Genomic DNA, 26,156 nt, shown 5'->3' with positions numbered 1-26,156 from the left:
ACAACACTAATAGTATTATTTTTACCTCTTAAAATTTGGTGTAAAGATGTTCTTGAAAATTAATTTAAAAGCACCAAAGGACATGAGTGGTGCATTTGATAATGCAAAATAGAGAGTGCTAACAGACGTGGGTGGTGCAGTTTGACAGAACTGTATTACCTTGTTGTCAAACAGCCTGGTAAGATCCTAGCTTCTTTCCTTACTGAAGTTAATACCTGTATAATAGAGTGAAAAACAACTAAATACAGTGCACTGTACCACTGTGGGCATAAAGGAGAAGCTATACCACTTTGCAATAAACAGGATCTTCTCGCTTGAAAACCAAGGCAGTTCTTCTACTGATTCCAAAAGATATACAACTTTCCTCTTTTCTGACTTTGATCATCTCTTTTCTCTGATAGGATGAGTCTCATGAGGAAAACCAAGAGTACAACAGTTAAATAAGTGAAGGCTTCACATACAAAGTGAAGTCTTTAAAGAAAAAAGGATATTTTTATGAATATGGTATGTTCAGTGTATGGACAGTGTCAGATTTAAATTAGTAGTTGCTGTTACATGCAGATTCCTACAGGAAGTTTCCTAGAAGTGCTTTTTGGAAAGAGGCTAAGCACTTTTGCTCTAATATTGTAATCTGGGCATGCTTAGCTTGATGCATGTAGGTAGTGGTGTGATGAGTTTACAATCTCACTGGGAAAAAAAAGTTTAAGAGCTATAATGGATCAAATAAAAAATTTGTCATCACTTAGTTCCTGTTGCCATTCCTTTATACACAATTTGACCATGTACTTCAGCTGAAGCCTCTGTTTCATTTCTTACATAATAGGTACAAATATATGGAGTCAGAACACAACTTTTTGGTAACACAACTTTTTGGTAAATAGCAACTACATCCTTTCCTCTTTCTTTTTGCTTCTCCTTTTCTTTTCCTTCTGTCTGTCTAAAGCGCTAAGAATAACGACAATTAGAATAGAAATATAACCTCAAAACTATTTGGAAACAAATGTGTTGCAAGCACATAAAACCCACCAAAGGGGCTCTCCATTTCACTGTGTTCAGTGATCGCAAACTGGAAAACAATAGAAGCTAAAAGCAGAAAGACTAACTTGAGCTAAAACTACTTAAACAGTCAATTAAAAACTTTTTTCTGGATTTATTATCCAGCGATTATGAACTAACCTAATAAAGGGAATGGTTATTTTTGGGTATGTCACTCAGAGCTAGCTTACTGAATTAATTTTTTTTTTTTTTTTTGGCTTTGAGCAAATTATATTTGCACTTTGGTAATTTATCTATTTAGAAATAGAGCCATTTTTTTAATGACAATTGCCTAAGAGAAAGGTTTTGCGTGGGGATTAGAAAGGGACAGGAAAGGGAGGAAGGAGAATGGAATGATACAGGTACTACAAACTTTTGTAGTGGATATTAAAATCTCCAACAGTTGCCCAAATCCAACCAGTGGGAGAGGTCCATGTCAAACTAACACTTACTCATTCAATTTAAACCTGCTGAATAGACCTTTTGATTGTCAAAAAGAGCATTATCAATTTTGATTTGGAGAGAAACATCTTGGAGGCCTACTATGCCAGGGCCATTACGTCATTTTGTATATGCAAGCCAAATCTGACACAACAGAACACATGAGAGCTACTCTACAACCTATACCCACCCAAAATACATTAGAAATAGTTACGTTATATGCAGAAAGATGTGTATATCTTTCGTTGCTTATCCAGAACACATAGTAAAATGTCAACCATGTCCATACATTCAGCTTTGTGATTTCAAGACCGGGAACTCAATACCTTGAGTCAAAAAAATAAGTAGCTACACGTAAACCTTCTCAACTTTGCACTTATCAGAATACAATACCACTTACTAGGTTGGACCTGTAGTTTAAGTGCAGATTTAGCCCTGGAGTGAGGAAAGCAGTCTATTTGCAAAGCAAGTGATAGGTTCCTACCTGGAGTGACTATCATACAATCTCCCATCCAGTGTCAGTGAAAGGCAGCAAATTAACATGCAGTAACGGGAATTTTTGTTTGCCAGGTATTAGTTTCACAACAAATATTAGTAAGTTCACAAACTATTTGTTCCCAAGTCAAGGTTCTCTGTGTCTCTTTTCTAAGGTTCCCTGTCAGAAATCGCTGGGGATTTTCTGGCGAAAACATTGTTTGCTTATCAAAAATTAAATATTCCAGAGGAATACACATTACCACTTCATCAAGGACAGAATTTCTTACTAAAATCTATTCTCAGAACAGCTGACAGTGAGTTGGTGAAAACATGTTAACAGGACGTGGGAATTTAAGGGTGAAGTACCTGAACTACCTCGCTTATAGGCCAAGTCTTAAAGTCATGTCATCACCATCCTGCTCTGAGGTACCAAGGGGTTTCCTTACCTTCCTCCTGAACACTGCAGAAAAAACCTGAGACCATTTCAGTGAAGTAATTTTTGAAATATCAAAAGCTCTGTTTAACAGGGAAATTATTTTAAGCCAGCCTTTAGTACCCTTATTCCTCAAACAGCATGTAAAATTGTCATTTTGGATGACCCCTTTACTTCCACTTTTACTTCAAGGACCATAACCCTAAAGTAAGCCAGCAATATTGGGTGGGAAAAGGAAAAACAGCTCAGAGTGAAAGAAATGTTAAGAGTTTAAACAGGAAACTTGCCTTATCTGTAAAAGTTGTCTTTGCAGCCAGCAAGTATCACACCTACATATCAGTTAGGTAACAGTAACAAAGATAAGGAAACAGTTCTGCAGACAAACACTGGTGGGAAGGATGGTTATCAACTGATGACTATATCTAAAAGGAAATCACTAAATGGCTTTGGTCATATACTGGCTTTCTGAAACCAGAGGTTTCCCTACCCCTGTTACACAGAGATTAAATAAAGCCTGATTTGAATTTCCAGAAAACTGCACGAACACCACCACTTTTGTGAACTGGCTTTTGAAATCGGTGATAAACATGTCAAAAAAAAAAAAAAAAAAAAAAAAAAAAAAAAAAAAAAAAAAAAAAGAAGAGGAAATTGCTTTGAGGGTGTGCCTAGTCTGTTGTTCAGCAAGTTGCAGTGCTACAACTAAGAACTGATAGTTTATGTTAACCTTAAACAAGAGCCTATCATACACACAGGGGAAGGGAACCTAAACCAGATAGCACAAAGGTCTCACAACAATCTTTGTTTTTGCAGCAAAGTCATCATCTTCTTTGTCAAGGCTTCCTTATATTACATAGGTTCAGTTCTATTGCCATTCAAGTCAAGGGTTTTACCATTAATCGCCGTAGGGTTAAGACAGGAAGCTTCCTGAAGTCCCAGTTGCAATTCCTTAAAATTTTAACTTCTGTTTAGGTGAGATCTATTCCTCTGAGAAAGTGAAGCGTGAATCCAAACCCACACAATACAGTAATTTAAGGCAAGGCGACTGCATTAGGCTTAAACCCCAAATCTAGATTCTACAACTATAATATCTTAATAATAGCAAGACAGAAAGTAGCAAAGGATATTCACGCTGGAATTCAAAGGTCTTCAGACTGGAGGATGTAATTTTGGTACTTACTGACTCTATCCCTCTCCATTTCTCTGTGTAAAACATACTTGGAAAAAAGTATTTTCACTACTGTAATGCTTATTTCAATCTGCGCTAATTAGCACACCTGTATATGACAAATCATGCGGATTTTAACTATGCTTTTATAGTGCATATACAGTTGATTGAAAGGAAATCATTATGGTATTACAGAAAAATTGCGTTGTTGTATCATGGAAGCACTATATTTCTTCTCTTTCAGACTGAAACACAACTACTAAAATACAACAGGAAATTCAACTACTCCCATGTACTAAAATAACACCAGGCACCATGTTCAAACACATTAAAAACATAACTGCAGATGGCATTTATGTACTCAGAAACTTGAGCCAAAGTATCTCACTACCTCTTGATCCATATAAAAGAATCCATACCAAGAATCACCTGTCCTCCTACTTAACTATAACTCAGATCTGGTAGGATTTCTGATACGTTCTCTGCACTGTTTTCCCTGCCTGCTCCCCTCCCCACTCATTAACCCATATACACACAGATGTAGCATTTCATCAATATACCTCAAAACTATTGAACTGTTATGAATAAAAAGAAAGTTGAATTTTAAGAAGTCTGTATCCCAAATTCTATCGGGATTCTATTTCATTTTGGGCTAACCTGTTTCTGTTCCTACTTTTCAACCACAAATTTTAGTTCTTCAGACAGCCCCATACTGCCCTTTGAGGCTTTTCATCCTTTTTAGGTAAGCATTGATGACTATACTTCATCATGTTAGGAGACTTAGAGGGAGAAAAACTCTGACAAGTAAAAATTGTTTTTAAAATAAGAGCTTTACAAATATCATCATTGTTTGGTGAAAAGACTAAGAACAAGCTATTCAGTATGAGTTAGAGTGACTACCTGATCTGCCATGAGAGACTGCCTTACATGTTGTCTGCATGAAACTCTGTTCCCAGCTGGGGTCAACATTTAAATAATTCTAGGTTGATGTTCTCAGAGAAGGACTGCAAAAACTTCCAATATTTTTACAGTCCTAATAAGGTTAGCCATCAACACACATTGAAAAGCCCTTTTCAGGTTCAATAGTTTCAGAATGGCAACAGCACAATCTAGCAATGCACTGTCAAATAAATGAGTCTATTAGGAATGATGGAATCAGTCCTTGGTTTCAAAATTCAGATAATAAAATGTGCTTTTTTTGGTTCAGATACCAACCTTGGAGAAGTCCATATGACTGAGCTTGCTTTAGAATCATTAGAATTCAGCCTTACTACAACAAAATTGCAACATTTTATTATAAGAAACAATGTCATGAAGCAAAATGAATGTGAGCAGAAAGCTCTAAGGACAGATTCTTCTCAATGTGTGAAAAAAAGGTAGTGGTGATATGTCCATGGGAATAAAACACCTACTTTGGGAAAACACTTCGACTTTTGATCTTTGAACCAGACCTAAAGATTGTGTCTTAATCTTAATTTTAATCCTAATTTAATTCCAACACTTTGCTGTATTTAGTAGCAATCCATTCACAAAGATTTACCTTTCTATAAAGACTGAGGTGACTTCAGGGAACCGTTCAAATCAAACTGATACGCTCTTTCACAAGACTTGTTTACTAAGAACAATTATCTCTTAGGAAACTATTGCAAAGGATGTCGTCAAAAGGCTTCCAGCATATTGGTATTTCTCTGTATGTATAGTTAGAGCTGCCTAGAATCAGACTATTCAGAGCCAAAATATGCGACCCACATATTAAAGAAGAAAGTCATGAGCAGTAACACTTCCTATTTTCACATTGTTTGCATTGAAAAATATTCAGAATGCAAAAGCAGATCTGGAGAAGTCTCATCTGTCAGTTTTCTGGTGCCCAAGCTACTCAAAAACTGCAAAAAACATTTAACTTCATGACTTTGCCAAGAAAAACTTCTACTGCTCTCAGAGTTGGATTCAAGTCTTAAGAGTGTGGAGAGTATCACATATTTTCGAGTTTACATTCAGCCCACAACACAGTTAGTTCTCTTCTGTAACCAATGACCATACCAAAATTGTGGATCGCTGTTCTTATGAAGCTGGAAACATTAACTTCATATAAAAGCTGTGAGTTCTAAAGACAGGAGACTTTAAATACAGAAAAAAAAAAGTTTTAAGGGCTGATCAAAGCATGTTTCAGTCATCAGGAATCCTTAAAACAGCTGCAATAGTATTCAGATCAGTCTTATGCTTTCTCTGTTAGAATGCTTTGCACAAGGCACAAGGGGTTTTCATGATTTAATTCAGTATTTCTAACGTCAGACAAATGGCCTTATGAATTAATAGGTAGGAAAGAGAAGGGTACAAAAGGTGTAACAACAACTTTCTAAGGAATTACGAGGCAAGACTTTGGTATAAGAGATCACTGTAGATGCTCCTGATGTATTTACCGCCTATGTCCAAAAGGAGTTTAAATTTATTTTTGAGTCACACCCACAACCTCATAATATCCATCAACCACACTGACAGAATTTAGGTCTCTAACATCAGACACCTCCTGATGCTCTCCTAGCACTTCATCATTCCTTAAAATATGGGCCTCCAAATCATTTTTTGAACATGAAAGAGAATGTCTCTGCCCATCTTGCACACTGCCAGAGGACAGACCAGAAAAAGAAATTAAGTGTGAGCAGAATTGGAATTTATTGATTTATAACCTCTGTTAACATGTATTAGAGGCATGGAAAGGGTCAGGACTTACTTACAGATAAAGACCTAAACAATTTAAGACCACTTCCTTTCTTCTGCCTACTCTAATTGAGTTTGCTAGGTAACCATAATTTAGAAGTATCTGTACTATAATCCAACATACACACACAGAGACATTTTAATACTGCATGATTAACATTTTGCAAATGCTTATCTGTCTTCACGTGCCAAATTCAATTTTCATCCATTTGCAGTTTTTTACCTTGCTGTAGTTTGCATGCTACTTTGCTATAGGCACAACCGCCCCCTATATTAAGGTATTTACCAGAAAACTGGTCCATAATGAATGGTTACAGCCAAAACCTCATGTAGGTAGAAGCTGCTTCATATACTCACAACAGAACCAGAGAAGAGACCTGACACTAGCTTCAAGTTCAGCTAATAGACAGAGTTCCCCATGGGACTTCCAGAACAGTGCATTTAATTGCCTGTTCTATCAGCCTTAGAGAAAATGAAATGTTCCTTCCAACTGTGCCAAAGGGTTGGGGCCCAGGCAGAAGCCAAGCTTTTGGGTAGCTAATAGAAGATCAGAGGCACCAGATTTGTCTCACCTCTCACCAGTTATTCTGTGAGGGCATGAAACATGCATTAATAAAATGTTCTCCCGATGTTTTACCCACAGCTGCTTCCACGTGTGCAAAGGGACAGTCTCTCTCACAAATATCAGAACTGTCATAGAGAAAACGTTTCACTGCTATAGACCTACCTTGAAGAACTAGAGCATCCACACATTTCCACCTGTATCCGTGCCATGAAAGTCACACATTCACATGCAGCATTGTCACTCTGTACTCCTTCTCTCAAGCCAGCCAGTAACATTTTCCAATTTAAAAAATATTCCCTCCTTTCCTCATTATTTGACAATGCCTTCATCTTTGTCCCTGTACTTGGTCACCACAAGAAGGCAACATTCATTCTATCTCAGGCAACAAACAAGTCACTGACATAGTGTTTTGTGTGGCAGGGAATAAAACTGATATATTGATGATGCTGGCACCCAAAACAAACATTTTACAGGGATGGCTTCAAAGTGGAATTAAAGGTACAATATCTAGCTGCTGATGAAGAGGTTTTCTTTGGCTCACAGGAAAAAAGAAAAAAAAAATCAAGTGTAGCAGTAGTTCAGTAAAAGTTTTGAACAAGAGAAAAGCCCTAGATAGTTGTCTTCGTATTCTTCACCAGGGCAAACAGTGCTTCAAGGACAAGTAGGAAAGTAGCTGCTATTTGAGGCAACTTCATTATAAAATCATTTTTAATAAGCAATCTGAACAAAGAGAGGGAGTGCTCTTGCAGAGAAGCCCCCAAGGGATCTTAAGGCTGCCCAGTAAAGTTATTAGGAGGTTACACACAGGGGACCAAACAGCTATTTTATTGGCCTCAGGGGACAGGGTTTAGTTTTCACCTGTTCTCTTTAGGCCTTGGTGCTAACAGCAGATCCTGTTAACTATCAGTTTTCTGCAGGTTCCTATTTTGTGAGGGAAAACTATCATTTACTTACTTTAGCTGGCACTTGAAACACATGAAGTGAAGTAGACAATACAATGCACAGTACATGTACTAAGCAATTATAAATCACATCAGGAAAAAAAAAAATCACCATTATTTTCCCTACAATGCAATTATGCTAAATAACTAAACAAACTTTGAGAAATCTTGAGCAGTGACTATAAGGTGGAAAATAAAATCAGAGAGAAAAAGAAATCCAGGTATTGGGTTCAATTAAGCTGCAAACCTTAATATGCTTTTGTAACTTTGGTGAAAAACAATTGTAGGATATTTGGAGATCCGAGAAGCTGAAGAGCTGTATCCTGCCCCAAATCAGCCTCTTAGTTTATAACAAGCGACGCCCTTTTCTTAGCAACTGTTTAGAGCCAAAGATACAAAGGGCACGATTTAGGAATGAATCTCTGCTCAGACCAGTATTAAGAGCATACCTGTGCTTAAAGAACAAGACACTCACTTCTTTTGGCTACTCGTGCTGCCTCAGCAATGAAGATACAGCACTCCAAGCTCGTCAAAGTGTTAGGGGCTTGTCAGGATAATGGGTATTGATTGAGACACCTGAACTTTGACACCCAACTTTTGAGGTCTTGTTACATATAGCAGTCAAGTTGATCTCCCTGAGGTATAATCAAATATACTTCCAACTGCAGTGTAAACTTGAAACATGAACTGACCACTTAAGCCGACAGTAAGTCTCACTGAAGTATATAGAGTCAAGATACTTCTCTAGACCAACACTTGCTATAAGATGAGTATAAGAATAGTCCCAGAGCTTGATGTGGTGCGAGGGAAGGGGTTGGGATAGGTGCCTGATGTGGGATCTCAGGTAGCAGAAAATACGGGTTTACCTCCACCATTTGCGAATGAAGTTGCCAGCTTCATGCAAATGCTTTTATTTAGTGATAGAAATTAAAAGCACACAGTGCCCACTTAATTTTCCAGCAGGGGCTCATGTTATTAATTTCAGTTCCTAGCTTTGGAAACATTTATTTTCTTATCTGCCTGAAATTATTATAAGGATAATTTCAGTGTAAGGAATATTTTATCCAAAATTAAGGAATTCATACAGACATGCCTACTGACATAGCCATTTAAGAAAAATTACTCTAGAATAATTATTTTGGTAAATCCAAAGATTTGAGGATTTATCCTCAAAGATAATTTTGAGCAGAGAAGTCCCAAGTCTGGGATAAATACTGAAATAAATGGCAAATATCTTAGAGTCACAAAGGAGTCTTAATCTATAGATGGTTTTGGTGTATGTTCTGTTAAATCTGGACATATCTTGGGTTATGAAAATCTAAAATATACAGTCCTGAATGTGTTACTGAAGTACATCTGTGTTACAAGCAAAGATAGGTAATAAAGGATAAATAAAATTAGTCCATGGATCATTAATAGTGGTTTTCCCTACTGTCATACCTACCACAATACAATCTAGAAAGCACAATCACCAGACACCATTTCTGCCAGTATCACATGTTACCAGGCAGTGACACAGAATAAAGAAGCGAGTGTCAAAACCTGGGGTAGTTCAGGGAGTACGTAACAAGTGGTAGCATGCTGAAATGTGACAGTCCACACCTAACCTGTCCAGGTACTGAGAAGTTACAGATGCCCTGGACTAATTCTAGGAAAGCATTCAATACATATATGTTTGAGATGAAGCTGAACCTCCCAACAGCTTAACTGATCAGATTGCTGTGAACAGAGAATGAGGTGCACTTTTTGAACACCATTTTGCAGCAGCCTTTAATGTCTGACTCTCCTGTGTCAGGGATTTAGGAAAGCATAGTGAGAAAGTAACACAACCAAAAGGTTCCATTACCAATAAGGTAAATACTTAGCATAAAGGCATATGAGAACAGAATGAGCCAATAGGTCTTAAATTTCCCTGAAAAGTGGGCTGGTCCAGGTATAGGACTGATGTTTTTGACTATTCATCACTGGGACTGCCCCAAAAGAAGCCTGCTCTTTCTCTCCAAATGGTGATAATTTAGTCTAAGTGCATGAAGTAGGCAGTTGTCAGTTTTTGACTCAGCTCACAAGAGGCCATCATCTACACCGTGTGTTGACAGCAATCTGTAGGTGCACTGTCACTGGAAAGTTAAACCCAAGGAGTTCAAAGTAGCACCTGGATGAATCTAGTCCAGGTAAGAGCACCCCTGCAGGTCCCTGCCTCTGCACTGACAAGTACGTGTCACTAGGAGCTAGGGCTCCTGTTTCTTCCCTGCTGCACAACAATGTACCAAGGGATGGTGGGAGCTCTTGCATCTCCATCTCTTCTGAAGACATGGACAGAAAACTATGGGAAAGGAGAGCTTGCAACATCTATGCGTTTTTTCTTATCTGAAGTGTCAGGTAAGCAAATAACCAAATGTACCTGGACCTCTATGCAGATATGAACTCCAGCTATGTAATCAAACTCCTCCGAATTTCCTAACTCTGGTTCATTGCAATTCAAATAGCAAGAGAAAGAAGGTTCCATTACATCATGGATTCATTACAATATTAGCCTTCTGGATACATCCACAAAAACCACCCCATAACTTTGATAGGCAGTCAAGTCAAATTCATTTTAAAAAGTCAGTACCCAAGATATAAAAAATTACCTGGAGAAAAATAAAGTGATTTATCTGTGTCACAAGCGGTCTGGTAGAGGCCATCAAACTCATTGCATGAAGTATGGCAAGATTTAGATTTAAGATGCCAGAAATAAAACACTGCACACTCCAGGAGAGAGCATAAACCCAGGTCAGTAGGCACTAAATGCCATGTCCTTTGCAGCCTTCTGTTCTGAAGAATTTCAGATCTTTATTATCACTGGTACAACAACGCCTGTCTAAATTTGCAAAAAGGCTGAAGCTGTGCATCAAAGTTACCACTCACCTGGATTACTTTTCTATTCAGAGAATGAAACATGATAGGAAGAGGGTTGTATCACAAATATTACTGCAAGTTGAAGGATCAGAAAAGATTCTGAGTGTCAGTCATATCTTTCTTGAGACAGAAAAGAACTGAAACAACAATAAGGCCCACTTTGTACGGAATATGCGATAGAACTTGGCCTCTACCATCTGACTTAGCTAGACTAAAGGTTATATAAGGTGATGGTTAACCTAACAAATCTCCATGTGAGCCCAGGAGCGAATGGTTCTATAAATAGACAGTAGGCATGAATTTTTACTTCAAAAGCTTGTTTAATCTACTGAGGGAAAAAACGCATTTTGGGTTGGACAAAATTTATTCCCTTCATACTGCTTGGAAAAGTATCACACTCCTTGTTTAAAAATGGCAGGTTTTGTAATGCTCAAACTCTGATAAAGAGAGGATGTGGAGAAGCACTAATGGACAGAATATTTGGATAAAATCCTTATATCAAGAAGAGTGAAAGTCTCTCAGGTTTATTTAGCTAGTTTTATTTTGAAAGACCTGTAATTCTTCAGCACTGTGTTGCATGTGTACAAATACTGAACTACCGTTTGATTCAGAAATGGCCTAAGCACCTGCCATCAGCACCTGCCACCAGTAGTTGACATCAGTTGACAGAACACTTTTGTCACAGACTAATGCTGAGAAAGGAGTAAAAAATTTCCAAAATCTCAAACAATAAAACCAGGAAGAATTAAGTAGTGGAGACAGACCACCACTGATTTCAAAACCTGCACAAATAAAGTGGCTATGTGAATGAAGTCTGAAAAGGATTAATCTGATGTTTCAAATGCACAGTGTATCAAATCTTCTGGCATTATCCTCCACTAATTAAGTCAAAAGGTGATTAGAAGTAAGTGCTGGTTTACAGTCAGTCAGCACCCTCATATGCCATACATTGTAATCTTGGAATAAGACTTCATCCATATTTCTAAACAGCAGTGCAGAAAATGTATATACACTTCACAAAGTGTCTGTAAGAATGTTTTTCTGATTTTTTTTGCAGAAATTCCACTCTATGTAACTTGATTTGGATATGTTGTATATACTGATACAGAGTGATAGGTAAACTCTATATGGACCTGATACACAGAAACCCTCTCCTTGTCACTTGTATTTGCTAGCAACTTAGATTTGAGTTTTAATTTTCGCATTTAGGTGTTTATATAGATTATTTTTCCAGGTCATTGCAAAACTGTGAACTCTGATGTCTACTTCAATAATTAAAAAACTTCTAGGCAATAAGGAAAAAAGAATGCTTACTCTGTGTGATGCTGAAATTACAAAGATGCACAATTCAAATAATTCCTGCTCTATGAGAATTCGTCATAACAGGAATAAATTCTACAAGAACTTCAACCAAAACTGAATGAAACCTCATACATATTTGCTAGCAAACACAGTCTCCATTTTCACCATGCCAATTACAGCATATTGCTCATTCTATTTTAATCCTTTCTTAATGGGCAAGCTTATCTTTCCGTTATTCAGGGAACTTTTTTATTCATGCTTCAGCAATTGCATGACAACTGATTAACAAATCGGGGAACCACTCTTTGACAGTTCTCTTAGATTAGCACAAACAGACTTCTCAACACAGAAGACTCTGGGACCCTAATTTCTGTTGTAATTAGATTAAAGGTCATATATGGTGAACAGTAGCTAATCATCTAACACAGTTGATGAATAAATCTTTTTTTCATCATGGGCCTCAAACATAGCACCCACAAGATATACACGATGACAATATTTTATCAGTCTGGCATGGCTTAAGAGCGTATTTCCTATGCTCTTTAGGTCTGTGGTGACTATTTAATCTTCCCTACAAAAAGTAGCTAATACTGGAACTAGAGATGTGACTCTTCTAGTGGGTCAGCACATGGCACTGCTGTATACAAAATATACAGGGTGATTTCGGCTGACTTCCAGGTGGAGTGTTACAAACCACCAGGTAGAGTCATTAGCCTCTATACGAGAGAGGCCCTAGACTGAGCTAGCACAAATCCCCAATTACTTACCACCTCTAGAGAGGGTGGTCGCTCCAGGCCAGGGTTGAGCTCATGGGCAAGGCTGTGCAAGGAAGCTGTCTGTACAATGCCTGGCCTGCGGATATACAGAGGACTTCAGTCTCCTGTACTGTCAATCTCAATCAGCATGAGCTCAAATATTCATCCAAAATGTAAGGGTCAAATTCTGCCCTCAGATGCCTATATGTAGCTCCCACTAAGTTCAATGGAAACCATGTATGCATTCAGCCAAAGAGGATTTGACCCTAAGCAGCAAGCCCACCTAAGCAGAGGAGCACTGGCATGCTCTAAAAGTTTGTGACATTTAACATTTGCTTCGAAAGTCATACAAATCAGCTTCTCATTTGAAATGCTTAAATCAAGCAACTGTATTTTGTAACTCTATGGGGTGACAATTCGTAAACCAAGACAGATTTTTCATTACTTGAATAATGAAAAGCACGAATGAACTAGGAATGAAATTAATGTAAGACCCTTTATGACACCACCTTAACCCTAGAAGCTGCAGTGAACATACTCCAAATGCATAACCCTATTAAAATGTATACACCTTTGTAAATTTTGGGCAGCCTACCACCTGTTTTGTTGGAAAGCTTTCATGAGACTAATAGCCTCACCTTTAGCCTACTCCTGTTTCAGATGCTGGGCAAGTACAATTCCTGCACTACCAGATTTCCAAAATTCCACAGTATCCAAAGAATCTCAGTGTAACTCCTTCAGCTACAAATCATAACATTTTCTTGGAATTGTGCTTTTAACTCACTGCAGAGTAGATGAGAGTTGATCCCCAATAAGGATGTCTTTGAAGAAGACTCGGAATAAATGTATACGTAAGTAAATGCACACATCCACATCCATTTTCCAAGTTGCCATTTACAAGGACTGTTTATATGGTTGAGAGCAAAACAGTAACCTCCTTGTTTTCATCAAGAGCTCCTTAAGCACAAGCACAGAATGATTCACCTTACATATTATTGCATAGGCAGGGACAGAAGACTTACAATCAAATAATTTATTTTTATTTGAATTGTTGCATATATAACAGACATATAAAAATATAACCATTCTCACCTGTATTTTCTGGATATGTTACTTATCAGCTAGCTCTAAGTTATGCACACTAGAATAAGGAATTCTGCCTTTCCTCAAAACTTTCTTTTTCTGCCCTCTGACTTAACACATATGTGAACACACACACATATAGAGACACACACACACACACACACACAATATTCATTTAGATGACATTTCAGGACTGGAACCACTCTAAAGCAGAAAACCCACCAGAATTTTTAAAACTGAGGCTTCTCAGACCAGACTGACACCTAACAGTCTGAGTCCCACAGCACAGCCTAACATAAATACCACTTGTAAAAGAAGGCCAAATCAAAAGGTATTACTTACATGTATGTGTCTTCTTTGTTACAGAAATACCTGTAAAGAAGAAAGGATACCAATGTTAGCAAAGCGATCACTGAATAAATTATTCTGACATGTATTTCATCATTAAACTACTTTATTTCAGACACACAGTGGCCATTCTAAAAAAGAAATAAAAATTACAATTATTTGTACATTAGCGGTGGGAGGATCTCCCTCCTTTGCATGCAGACTTTAATGATATATTGTCCCCTTACACCTCATCAATAAATGTTTCAACATGTATTGCTTAAATTTTGCTGTTGGAATGCATAGCTACATGCTGCTGTTTTAAAACTGAAGTTGATGCAAACAGAAGATACCAACACCACTATGGAAGCCCCCTTTTATTTTCCATGGTTAAAAATTTTCCCACACTCATATTAACTAGTGCACATCAAACTACGCGGACAGAACAGATTTGAGCAGTACAACAATTCATTTATTTGCTATGTTATTAAGTTCAAGTAGTTCCTTGACTGCAAGCTGTAGCTTAAACTCATTAAAACCAAATGAACAGCTCTTGCAATGACTTGCCATAATACCAAGCCAGATGCAAATATCTCCAAGCTGTTAAATATATACTTTCTGAAGTAGTAAAGATGTTTTTATGCTAGACAGGCATGTGGCAGCAATCACCAAGAATGGTCCAGTGCCAGTGAAATTTGAGGAGCATTTTAAAGAAAGCCACAGAGTGAACAGAATGAGGCAAAATTCATAATACCAAATAAAGATAAAATTAACTCTGTTAAATGTCATGGGAATTCATGCTTGAATACAAACAATATTGTCTCCACTTTAGGAGATAACTGGTACTGTATTCAGACCCCTCAGTATTTAAGCTTCACTCTCCTTGGGGGGAATTTTATGAGAAGAGAAAGAGGTTACTGGAAGCATTACAAGTATTTGAAACATTTCATTTGTGATTAAGGCCTGTAATGAAATTTTGGAATTTGAATTGTTTGGCTTAGTATTAATGAAAGACAGAGAGACCTGAATCTCCTTAGCTACCCTCCTATTCCTTTAACCACCTCTTCAAATACAAATTACTATGGAAAAAATAGGCTTTTCTTTCAGGCTGCTTTGCTGTGGAACATCTGAAGGAGGCAATAGGTTATAATAATTCAGAAAACTATAGATACATAAATCCACAATGCCAAATATGTAACTATTAAGTTTACCATAAATATCATGAGGATTTTTGTTTTAATTGTACTTGTGTTGCTACTGGCCTTCTGATGTTAAACCACCAGGTTCTAGAACTGAGCACTTTTCAGGAAAAAGAAAAGCTGAGAGGCTCCAGGCTTTGGGAAGAGAACTTCTGAGAAGTTCCTTTGAGTAATTTTCTAAGTGTGAGGCACTGATAAGCAATTTACAAAAATCAGAATACTAGAACTTGATTATGCACATGTACTGACTTAAATTGGAAAGTCCTGGGCAAATCTGCACATTCCTCATATTAGGAATTGGGGTTGTAGCCGCAAACTGCAGAGCCAGTGTAAGCAATAAGAACAAAAGGAAAACAAGCATAAAAAATTAAAGCCTTTTAGTTACATAAGTAGCTGCTAAGAGGGCAAATCCATATTTTGTAAGAGCCAGCTTTCTTGGATTTTCATTCCAGTCCAATCACTACTGGCTGGTTCAGAGTAGGTGGAGAGGAGAGGACAGCTGCGTGTGTCAAGGAGGTGAGGTTATAGGAACGATAGCTTAGGGCAAGAAGAGGGCCAGAGTGAGAGGAAGCAGAGAGAGCACAAGTATCTGTGCCAAAATGCACCAACAGTATCTTGTGCACTCTTTGGTATGAGTGCAAAAAGCTCCCTTTCTAGGTTTTTTTCTAAAGGTCTTCCTTACCCTTTGAATTTAAAATTACAGCTGTCATTAGAACATTTGCTCTTCACCAAGGAAGAGCATTTTTGCTGCTGTTTGACTTCTTGAGTGACCACTGAACAGCATGTACAGCTCCTGACAGTCTTCATCATGAACTGTACTAATATTACCTAGGCAGAAGTACTTGCTCTGCCCTTGCCTATCTGGCCAGCTCCTATGGTTTTAAGGATGTTTTACGGAATGGGAAATGCAGAGAAAAAGGTCTTAAATCTGAACACCATTTGCAAAACTTCCTCTCCCAACACTAGTGCTAATAAATGGATACATCAGTGCTCTTTCAGCATTATGGGAGCCATATGTGTACTTTTCTCAGAAAATAATGCTTTCTGTAAAATCACTTTGAACAGAAAGTGCTTATGCTGTCACTTCTGATTACTCACAGCCTCTTCACAATGGGATTTGCCACAGCACAAAACAGACTTAGCTGTATTCGCTGACTGAGGGCCTACTTTCCCCTGATACACGAAATAGGGATGGAAATATTAGTGCTTATATTTTTCTACCTAATTTTTTTTTTTTTATATGAGATTAGTGGTGGGTTTTTCCAATCAGATGTTTCCATAATAATTACTGATTACCATCTGATAAAGCCTTTTAGCTGTTTTATGCAGATATTTTAGATAACCTTTTAAAACAACGGTTTAGAGGTAGGCTTTTTTTTCTTTATAATTACACTGGTAGTTGCAATGAAACCAAACTATTTTGCTTTGTACTGTGGTTTTACAGAGACTAACTGCAATCTGGTGGAACAAGGATAAATGTTGCCAGTGAGTTCAACAGCATTAGATTTAAATTAATCAGGAATCTTTACTTATGTTAAAATGAGTTGTGAATTTATAAGAAGCCTTCACTTTCACACCAGTGACTGTAAGCGACTAGAAGTACCAGCATATCCAACCAGCTATTTAGGTTTGATACATTATAACTAGTGCTTTAAATATAAAGTATGCAACATGTTCCTGCATCGTTGCCATCAGTTTTAGTTTTAATGCAGGAAGCCAATGACTCTGCTATTCACAACATTCAAGAAGTATAATAATCTTCTAGAAATGAGTTTATTATGAAAAAAACCCCCAAACCTGAAAACTACTTAACATAAAAAAGGGGAGATACAAGATTTTTGGCTTTCTTTGGGCCAGTGCTAACTCCCACTTGCATATATACTTGAATGCCTTTCCTACGAGCCGTATCATAGAGGTCTTACGCAGACAACTCCTCAGTTCTTTTGAAATCAACAGGAGCTCAAGAAACCAATTCTGCAAGTCCAATATGCATCAGTGATTTTCTTCACAAGATTGCTCTCATTTTTACTTTTTTCTGGGACTGGACCATGAGTTTATGTAGATTTGAGTACACACTATATAATAAAAACTAAACCTACCACACCACTGAAAGACAAATATTTATTTAATTTTAATAAGAGAAGCACAAAGAACCTACTGATTCCTTTCAAAATGTTAATTAATGTAAAATCCCATTTTTTAATGAGCTTCATTTCAAAATGTGATAGACTGTAGTAATATGTGACCACTTGCCACTATTAGTACTATCCCAAACAGCCAGCTTTCCACACTTATTTAAAAATAAAAATAAAAAACAAAATAAAGGGAGGAAGAAACAACCCTAACTTCAGTGTTGCTAATAGAGAAAGACTTCCTGACTTAACCAACTAGACATCAAAGTAAAGTAAAGGAAATGTCATGAAAATACCGCAATATATCACTGCCATGGTTATCAGTGAGTGAAAGTTTCAGTATTATAGTTATCACAGAATTTATCACTTCAGCAGTGCAATTTGACATTCCTGATCAACACCAAATCTTAAACAAATTAACTTCTTAGACATTTTCACTATGCAATGCTCTTTGCAACAACAATCGATTTATTTTTTTTTTTAATGAAAGGAATTCATACACCATTGCCTTTCCCCCTCCCACTAACAATATATAATTTGCCATGATGGGTGGTATTTACAAAAATAGCTTTCTGGACGCAATGAACTTTGAAAAGAGTATCTACTAACAGAGATAGGATATTCTTTTGCAAGCGGTTAGCCTGACTGACCTTCACTAGCCAACTTCAAATAGAGATAACAATGTCTTCAAGTACAAAAAGAGACTCAGATATTTTATACATCATAAGCTATTTCTCACAGTTGCCCATCCAAATAAAGAGGCATAATGAAACTGCTTACTCTGTGAACCCAGATCCCTGCTGCTGTTGTACAGTTGTCAACTTCCCATATTTCAAGGGGAAAACATACTTTGATGTACAGATAGATAAGTAAAAAGTCCCCTGTCTGGCAGAATACATTACTCTGCAAAATATCAAAGGAGGATATTCTTGAGTGCAATTTTCTTAAACCTCCAAGAAAACTCTTTCTCAGAAGTTTGTATGGATAAACACATGCATCACTGGCAAAGCTCATAACTCATCTCCAGGACTTCTGTTAAGCACCATTTTATTTCCTTTGCTTTGCTTTTTGTGAAAAATCAGGTGATTAACATTGGTCTGATGACAGTATAACTGTGTAGATAGTGTATGTATATGATGCTTTGCTCATGTGGGTGTGTATATCAATATCAATATATATATACACACACACACACTTACTTTCTTCTACCCTCCCCTCAAGGCAGCATTATTGCTCTAGTGTGTTTTGGAACTTAGTCATTTTATGATGAATTGAAAATCTTGGGGAAAAAAAAAAGTTAACATTTTAAACTCTAAGCCTCCTGCCTGACATATTGTGTAAAATCAGAAAGAAAATGTATTACAAGCTTGAATCCCACTGTGTTTCATCCTGTCATTCCACTTCTTTTTCACTCTGTCACTACACAAAGCTACCAATTAAGGTGGAAGATTATATGTAACACTCGGGCACTTGCAGAGAACCTACCAAAGCAGAATAATAGATTTGAGTGCATTCAGAAAGGAGTTCATTCTTTTAGAAACTTTAATAATGGTTTATATTAAAGTCTGTAAGGATCTCTGGCTTGAAGGAATTTTGTGATACTTCTAGGCCATTGTTTATGGTGACCAAGGTAAAAATAACATACATACAAGTACTGTAAATACAATTTAAGTGAATCTAACCAAATAAAATGATGTTGCAAAACAGTGTCCTTGTCTAGGTCACGAGAGCTGCTAATGATGATCAGCACACATTACTTAAAGTGCTCCTTGTAATCAAGTAATTTCAGTATTTTCTTTCAAAATTGTTAATGGGCGCTACTGCTTATAGTTCACTCAAGAGAGAAATAAATTATGTGCTAGGGTAGAAAGGATCAAGGACAACATCCACTAGGCATGTAAGAGCAAAGAAGCTTTCCATAATCATGGAGGGGGAAAGCTTTTTTTTTTTAAAAAAAATACCAACCCAAAACTTCAAAGATTATAACCATAATTTTTTAATATAATATTCCAGTTCTTCCCAGACTTGTTTACAACTTTTATTGAAAAGGAAAGAGCTCACCATGTGAAACAAGGGTTTCTCAGCAGGTCTAGATCATTCTTTTGTTGTCTAGTTCATAGGCATATACCAAAGTCCAAGGAATCAGGATTGACCTAAACACTTCAGTCCTGAAAAAAAATCAGCCTTGCTCTCCTAAGATTCACAGCTGTTTTGTATACATAAATTTTATCAGGCCATTATTCAGAGTTTTATTTTTGTCATGTTGCTCTAGTCTTACTTTTAAAATCATTTGGTTATACCAGCTACAGGAAACTTGCCACAATACGATTTTTTACTTTCTACACAAATACAGATGCAAGATATTTGAGACAAACAGAATTTAAATCTGAGAATTTCTTAAAAAATATTTTGGTCATATTTTACTGAGATAGATGAACTTTTCAGCCCTTGAAACTCAGACTGGCTGTCTGATCCTGGGAGTGACCTGCTGCATCATCTAGGCATTTTATGATTTCATTTTTCAGTAGCTGACAGCCTCCCCTGCCCAATACTCCTTAAAATTACAGTAGCACCTGTGAAAACATGAATGCAAATCACTGTAATTCTTTTTTAAAGTTACAGAGTATTCATAAGAGAGTAAACACCACTATCGTGAGTTATTTGTCATCTGTACAATTCTCAGTTAAAAAAACTCCCTGTTCTCTCCAGATATTTCCCAAATCAAAAATTCTTAACAGATCCCAAACTGATTTCAAACCTCTGATGTCCAAACTGCTCCAAAAGAAACAAGAATTTAAGAAACAAATTCAAGTTCCAAGTGTCCATTTTTAAGGCTGAGATGACAATGCTGTCATTTTAATTTTATATAATTTTATATAATTACAGATGCACTTACTGTTACCCCAAAATTAAAATACTCTCATTTGTGATTAATATGGAACAAACCATTTCCCCCTAATACTATTCTGGATAACTGACCACATGCAACTCCTTGTTTCAAACCTGCCTAAAAAGAATCTTTTCTTAGCTGCATGGAAACCTTAGATTAATACACATTCAACGCTGGACAGGAGTGATTTTATGTGTGGATCTCACACACATACAGTTACCAGGTTCTGGCATCACATGAGACTGCTGGCACAGAGTGCTGAGTTTTTTTCTCCGATGTAAGATTAAATACTGAACAAATATGAGAAAATGACAAACAAAACTCTTAATTGTAAAGACAATGATCATTAACCACTTCTTCATTCTTGTACAACATCCCCGAAGGCCTGTCTGAGCTTTACTGTTTATTTTGTCCTTACAAATAAACAGTGTCTTAGGAGAAACGCAGTGAAGAATCCTCATTAAATAGCCATTATATTCTTATGTGACGAATGCCACCGCAGAAAACATAAGAAGCTAAATATCCACCCACTTTTGTATGTATTTCACATATTAAAAATCAAAGATAGTTCAGAACTGTACGTAAGAGTTTATTTCCTGCAGGAGTCTTTACAGAGAAACCATGAATTACCTTTCTTTTAATTACTATTACTTACGTAACTGAGGAAATCACAAAGTAAGGATGTCAACATAGTCTTGCAGAGCAGAACAGTTACATTGACAGAATCCAGTCAAATGTCCAAAGATGCAAAAATTCAAGCAAGCACCTACAGTTCTTGAAATAAACTACAAAGTGTAAGGAAAACCAGTATTTTTTTAAAAACTTGTCACAGGCTGTCTTAGAATGGTATATTTACTTAAACTGTGAAGCTTGCTGCAGGTCACCATTTTACATAGCTCTAACAGTGGCGGGAGAACATTGTCAGGAGTACGGCGGACACCACCACTGTCAGCACTATACTTTTTCTTCCCCATGACATTCAAAGAGCAGAGTCTCCTTCAGCTACAGCTGAAGCAATGTCCTATCAGCACACTAATGGGAACAATTCCTTTACCTTGCACTACATATACCGGCAAGAAGCCCTGTAATGTGTGTAGCTTCCTGGGTGGAATCAATCCTCACAGCTGGCCCTTCCTACCGTTTGATTCATTGACTACAGTTCTACTTTCTTTCTACTTGGTGTGATCTTGGACAAAGAAAATATCCCAGCAGTTGTGAACAATTAAATGAGTAGCACCAGTTTTGCAAACTCCCTGCTTGGCAACGTTAGGAAGAGTCAAGCAGCACCAATTGTAAACTCAGCAAGTTTGGCGTGTGCATACACATATGGACATCCCATAGTACATCCTATTGTGCAGGTAACAGTATGGCTTTCATCCTTCATTTTGAAGCATAAATTACATTTTATTTGGCTGGACTCCCAGACCTATGCTATCAGGCACCTCATCCCAAGAATACTTCTGAAGTAATTTCAAGGCAAGATTTTACTTAAACATTGCACACTCCCTTCTTATGCAAGCCTTTTAGACTCTCTTGTTCAAGCCTACTGACACTATTTAGAAGTATGATCCAGACCTCAAAGAGTTAAAGGTATTTTCATAAAATCCAGAAAATTATCAAACTATAAATTAAAATTGTGTGTGGGAGCTATCTTCCTGTATGTTAACTCAGGGCAACCGTTTTCAGTCATTTCTCCAGGTGCATGGAAATCTAACTGTCCTTAGAGCAAAACTGAAATTCTCAGAGAGGCCCAGGAGCTGAGATATTGGCTGAGATAGCAACCACAAGGCTGCAGCCGTCCTGATTACGCCAGTTCTCACCTAGAGGCAGTCCTTCAAGATGGGAGATAAAAAGAAGCCTCAGTGCCCCAATTCTGTGCCTTCAGGTAGCTACAAGTATGATGTGAACATTTTCACACAGGCTGCCAAAGCTCTTTCAGCTATGCAAACCAAAACAAACTGAAACAAAACCAAACAACTATCAAATGTGTAGTGGTAGTCTTTGGTACTTGCATTTTGTGCAATAGCAATTCACTAAGAATGCTGCAAACTTAAATACGTTGGATTATGATTTAAAATGATCTGATGGATATTCTTACATCAGGGAAGGAAAATAATGGGTTTCTATTTAGAACACATTTTAAAACATGGTTGTACGTTATTTTCTTATTATTCTAGCCCATAATACGTTTCATTAAAATCTGTCATATTTCAGAATATATCCATTTATCTTCTGTGATCTCACTGATGCCACAGGAGACAATCTTCTCATTATTTCTATGACCAGAAAAAAACCTGGTAATGATTTGTCCATAAGTAGAATATGATCATAAAACTCTGGAAGCTGATACATTCATAAAATACAACAAAACAAGCCCCCCCAAGAAATAAATTTCCTTAATTCATGAGTTACTGATCCATGTCCAGTGAACGTTGGTGCTGCAGTGCTACCTGCTTTTAGATACAGGGTTTGTATCTACAAAATTAATCATTTAAGATTTAGGCCTCCAGCTTTCAGCATTACAAAGTAACAAATATTTACCAGTCACAGAACCCAGTCTTGTCGAGCATTAAGCCGCTCACAGCATACTGCAACGTGTGCTATTTGATATGGCAGAATCTATGTGAAAAAGCATTAATATTCCACATAAGATACTCTACATTTTACAGAATGCAAATACATTCTGGAGAGCAGTCTCCTGCACTATCTTCACACTTCTCACCCAGTTGCCCTTTCTGTAAATTATGTACTAGTATAATTAAAACTATTAGAAGCTGTCACTCATAGATGTCTGTACACACCCTGGAAGTATCTTTGTCCAGCTGTCTCATACAATTATGTAGCATTTCTTTTAGAGAAGTATCAGCAGCTGCAATGTCAATTCTTTCTATCGTCCATATTTCTGCTTAGTGTAACTATCTTCATTAAAACTCATTCAGTATTACATCACTTGAGATGGGAGTGACTTGTCAGGATCAGGTGGGCTCTGTGTATCCATCTGACACCAAACCCCAAGGATTCTTCTGGTGAAAGGAAAGAAATGATATAGCATCATCTTCTGAATTATACTTTCACAGCAATATGTGGTTTTAAATGATTGCATGTATGTACCTCTTTCTTTAAAATTAAAACAAAATTTAAAAACAAACAAAAAGGGCAGAACTGTTTTGGACTTCAGAAACTTCAAGTCTACATCTATGCATCTATCCTCTTTTTTATAAGAGCTTAAATCAAAGCTCGCAGCTGACATACTTGGTTAGTAGGTATGCTGCAACATGCCCTGCTGGTTAGTTACATCCAAGTATTCTCCCTCTTTTTGGTCTTAGTCAAATACCTTCACTTCTCTTGAAATAAGATGATCATCAAGACTGCTGTAATTTCAAAAATCCAAAAACTCATTACCAATTCAAACGTCAGTCCTAACTGCCTGGTTCTCAGGAATAACCATGAAAAGAGAGAGTGTTCACAGATGAGTTATTTCAAATAAGTAACATTTACCTAATTAAAAAGTATATATTACAATTCTTCTAACGCCTTTCTATGAGATGTTAAATTCGTACACTCATCAGTAAAAGAGATAACCACCTACAATTTATTAATGTATTCAAAGCAGAGTAGTATTTCTGCATGGACAAATAAAAATGCTACTTGTTTTTTGCACCTTTAAGCCAGTGGCAATGGTATACGGCAGGCAATTTCTGGGAAATGGAAGTCCTCATGGAAACCCAGTATGAGAGCATTAAGTATGCTCTTAATCCACGACAAAACAGAATTTCAGCTTCATAGAGTTTTAACTGCTGAATAAAGTGAGGACAACGGACAAAGATTATTGTTAGTATTGCACAGATGCCAATGCCAATGAGAAGGGCACCTTGCAACTAAGTTTTGACTGTAGCACATTCCAATGCCTTTAAGCAGTTCCTACTGTCTATGAAAAATACTGCTTGGTCAACTCTGACGACGGTCACTTCTAACAAAGAACAGATGTATCCATGGACTACTCAGATGTACAACTCTGATAGCAGTGAAAAGGAGATGGTCAGGTAGTAAAGCTGGTATGGAAAAAGAAATAGGAAAGTTAGAAAGTAATTGAAATTAGCGACATATTTTATCTGAAGGATGGCATTTTGACTAGCACAATCCCCCCTGACACAACACAGATATGGCTTCTCTGCCGAGCTGAAAAAAATGGTGTGGGAGAAGGAGACTATGAAGTGATTTATCAGCCCCATTTGCTCTGACATACAAGTCGCTCTGGGAGATCTCTAATCCAAATATAGCCACAATAAAGTCCAGGATAACTTTTGAGAACAACCAGGAATATCATACAAGGTGATACACTTGCAAGCTACAATCACTTTTTTTTTTGGTCAATTCCTTCTCTAACTTACAATCAACCTATGTGATTGAACTTTACCAAGTAAATTCTGTGACTGACTATAAGTAAAGGTGTAATGCTAAGATTTATCCCACACCAAGAAGTAGGCACCTCTGCCACGGGTACTTTTTACGTTTTCCTTTGTGTTACTGGGTTGGCTTTTTTGCAGTACCTCACATCGTCAAGTTAGTGCTTATATCCTCAAAACCCAAACACTTTCTGCAGTTTGCAGACAAAGAAACAGAAACTAAGTAGTTACATAACTGCAAGTCATGTATTTATAAACTGGGTTGCCTGGTTCATAGCAGCAATCTTAACGCAAAAGCAAGGATTTTTGCACCTCATCTTTCATAATCAGTTTATGACTTCATCAAGATGACGGAGATATCACAAGATTAAGCACTGTAACGTATCTGAGGACCAGAATTTTAATGCTGCATCTCATACTGTAACCCACATATATTTTAGAAATTAAATTTGGGCCACCATTCTAAAAGTAGTTCATGTAATAATGTGCTAAAGTCACATTATAATACGCATATGTGCTCAAATCTCATAATGAATACACAGAAAGTAAATATTTCCTAAAGTTTTTTCAAATTATCCTATAGTATTGAATAAATAATTCCACACTGACTACAGAGAATTCAGTGTTGCTTTGTAGATTTCGACAGGATTTAAAATGACAGCTGTCTCATAAGGTAGTTATTTCTAAGCCCTTTCAAAATCATGAAGGAATTTTATTAGGCTGACTGAATTCCTTGGTTCACCCCAATGACTTTCATCTACTTAACACCTTGGATGAGTTTGGCCTATTGTGCATCAAATGAAGCCAACTCTGAATATCAGGTTCTTACTATAACTGGAGGGTTATTTTAAGTTTAATTGAAAGGTCATATATATTTTTAATAAGGAGCATATTTTCTTTGCTCAGTTGTTCTGCAAAGTATTTATAAAGTCATATTTTTAATCCAGAAAAATTGATTCCTTACACATTATTTCATCTATCCTAACTAAATACTTTCGCTGCAATGTGCTTGTACATTTGCCTTTCAGTATTCTTCTGAGACTGACTGTAACTTTTTTTTTATTTCAAAATATACTGAGGTTGAATCTCAACTTTTCATTGCTTTGCTCTCCCGAGGAAAAGAAGTAAGATTCTATTATGTCGTCTTCATCAGCTTCGATGAATGAGGGGAAAATAGGGAGAGGGAAGGATTTGTGCTAGAAGTTCGTGCAAAATTTGAGACTTGAATATAGCACAAGTAGCACTTCAACACTTCAGACATCTTCAGTGCTGAGACCCCTGGAGAGTTGAGTTTAAATCACTAAACTTATTTCAGGAAAGGGGAGAACACTCTGGAGAAAAGTCTGTCGACTCCAGCAAAATTAATAAACTGGTTGCTCCTGATGTGAA

At 37.0% G+C, this 26,156-nt stretch overlaps 1 protein-coding gene across 2 annotated transcripts in view; it reads right to left on the bottom strand.

Moving 5' to 3' along the window:
* The window catches only part of RORA (RAR related orphan receptor A), a 144,971-nt gene that overhangs the window by 105,653 nt on the left and 13,162 nt on the right, over nucleotides 1-26,156 (bottom strand). For both annotated transcript variants that reach the window (XM_026856214.1, XM_026856215.1), the window contains exon 2: nucleotides 14,156-14,185. In XM_026856214.1, the coding sequence (XP_026712015.1) occupies nucleotides 14,156-14,185 (30 nt within the window). The remainder of the gene's footprint in view (nucleotides 1-14,155; nucleotides 14,186-26,156) is intronic.

Source organism: Athene cunicularia (genome assembly GCF_003259725.1).
Source record: "Athene cunicularia isolate RWA chromosome 10 unlocalized genomic scaffold, athCun1 chr10_part1, whole genome shotgun sequence".
NCBI lineage: Eukaryota > Metazoa > Chordata > Aves > Strigiformes > Strigidae > Athene > Athene cunicularia.
This window is presented reverse-complemented; position numbering and strand designations above follow the sequence as displayed.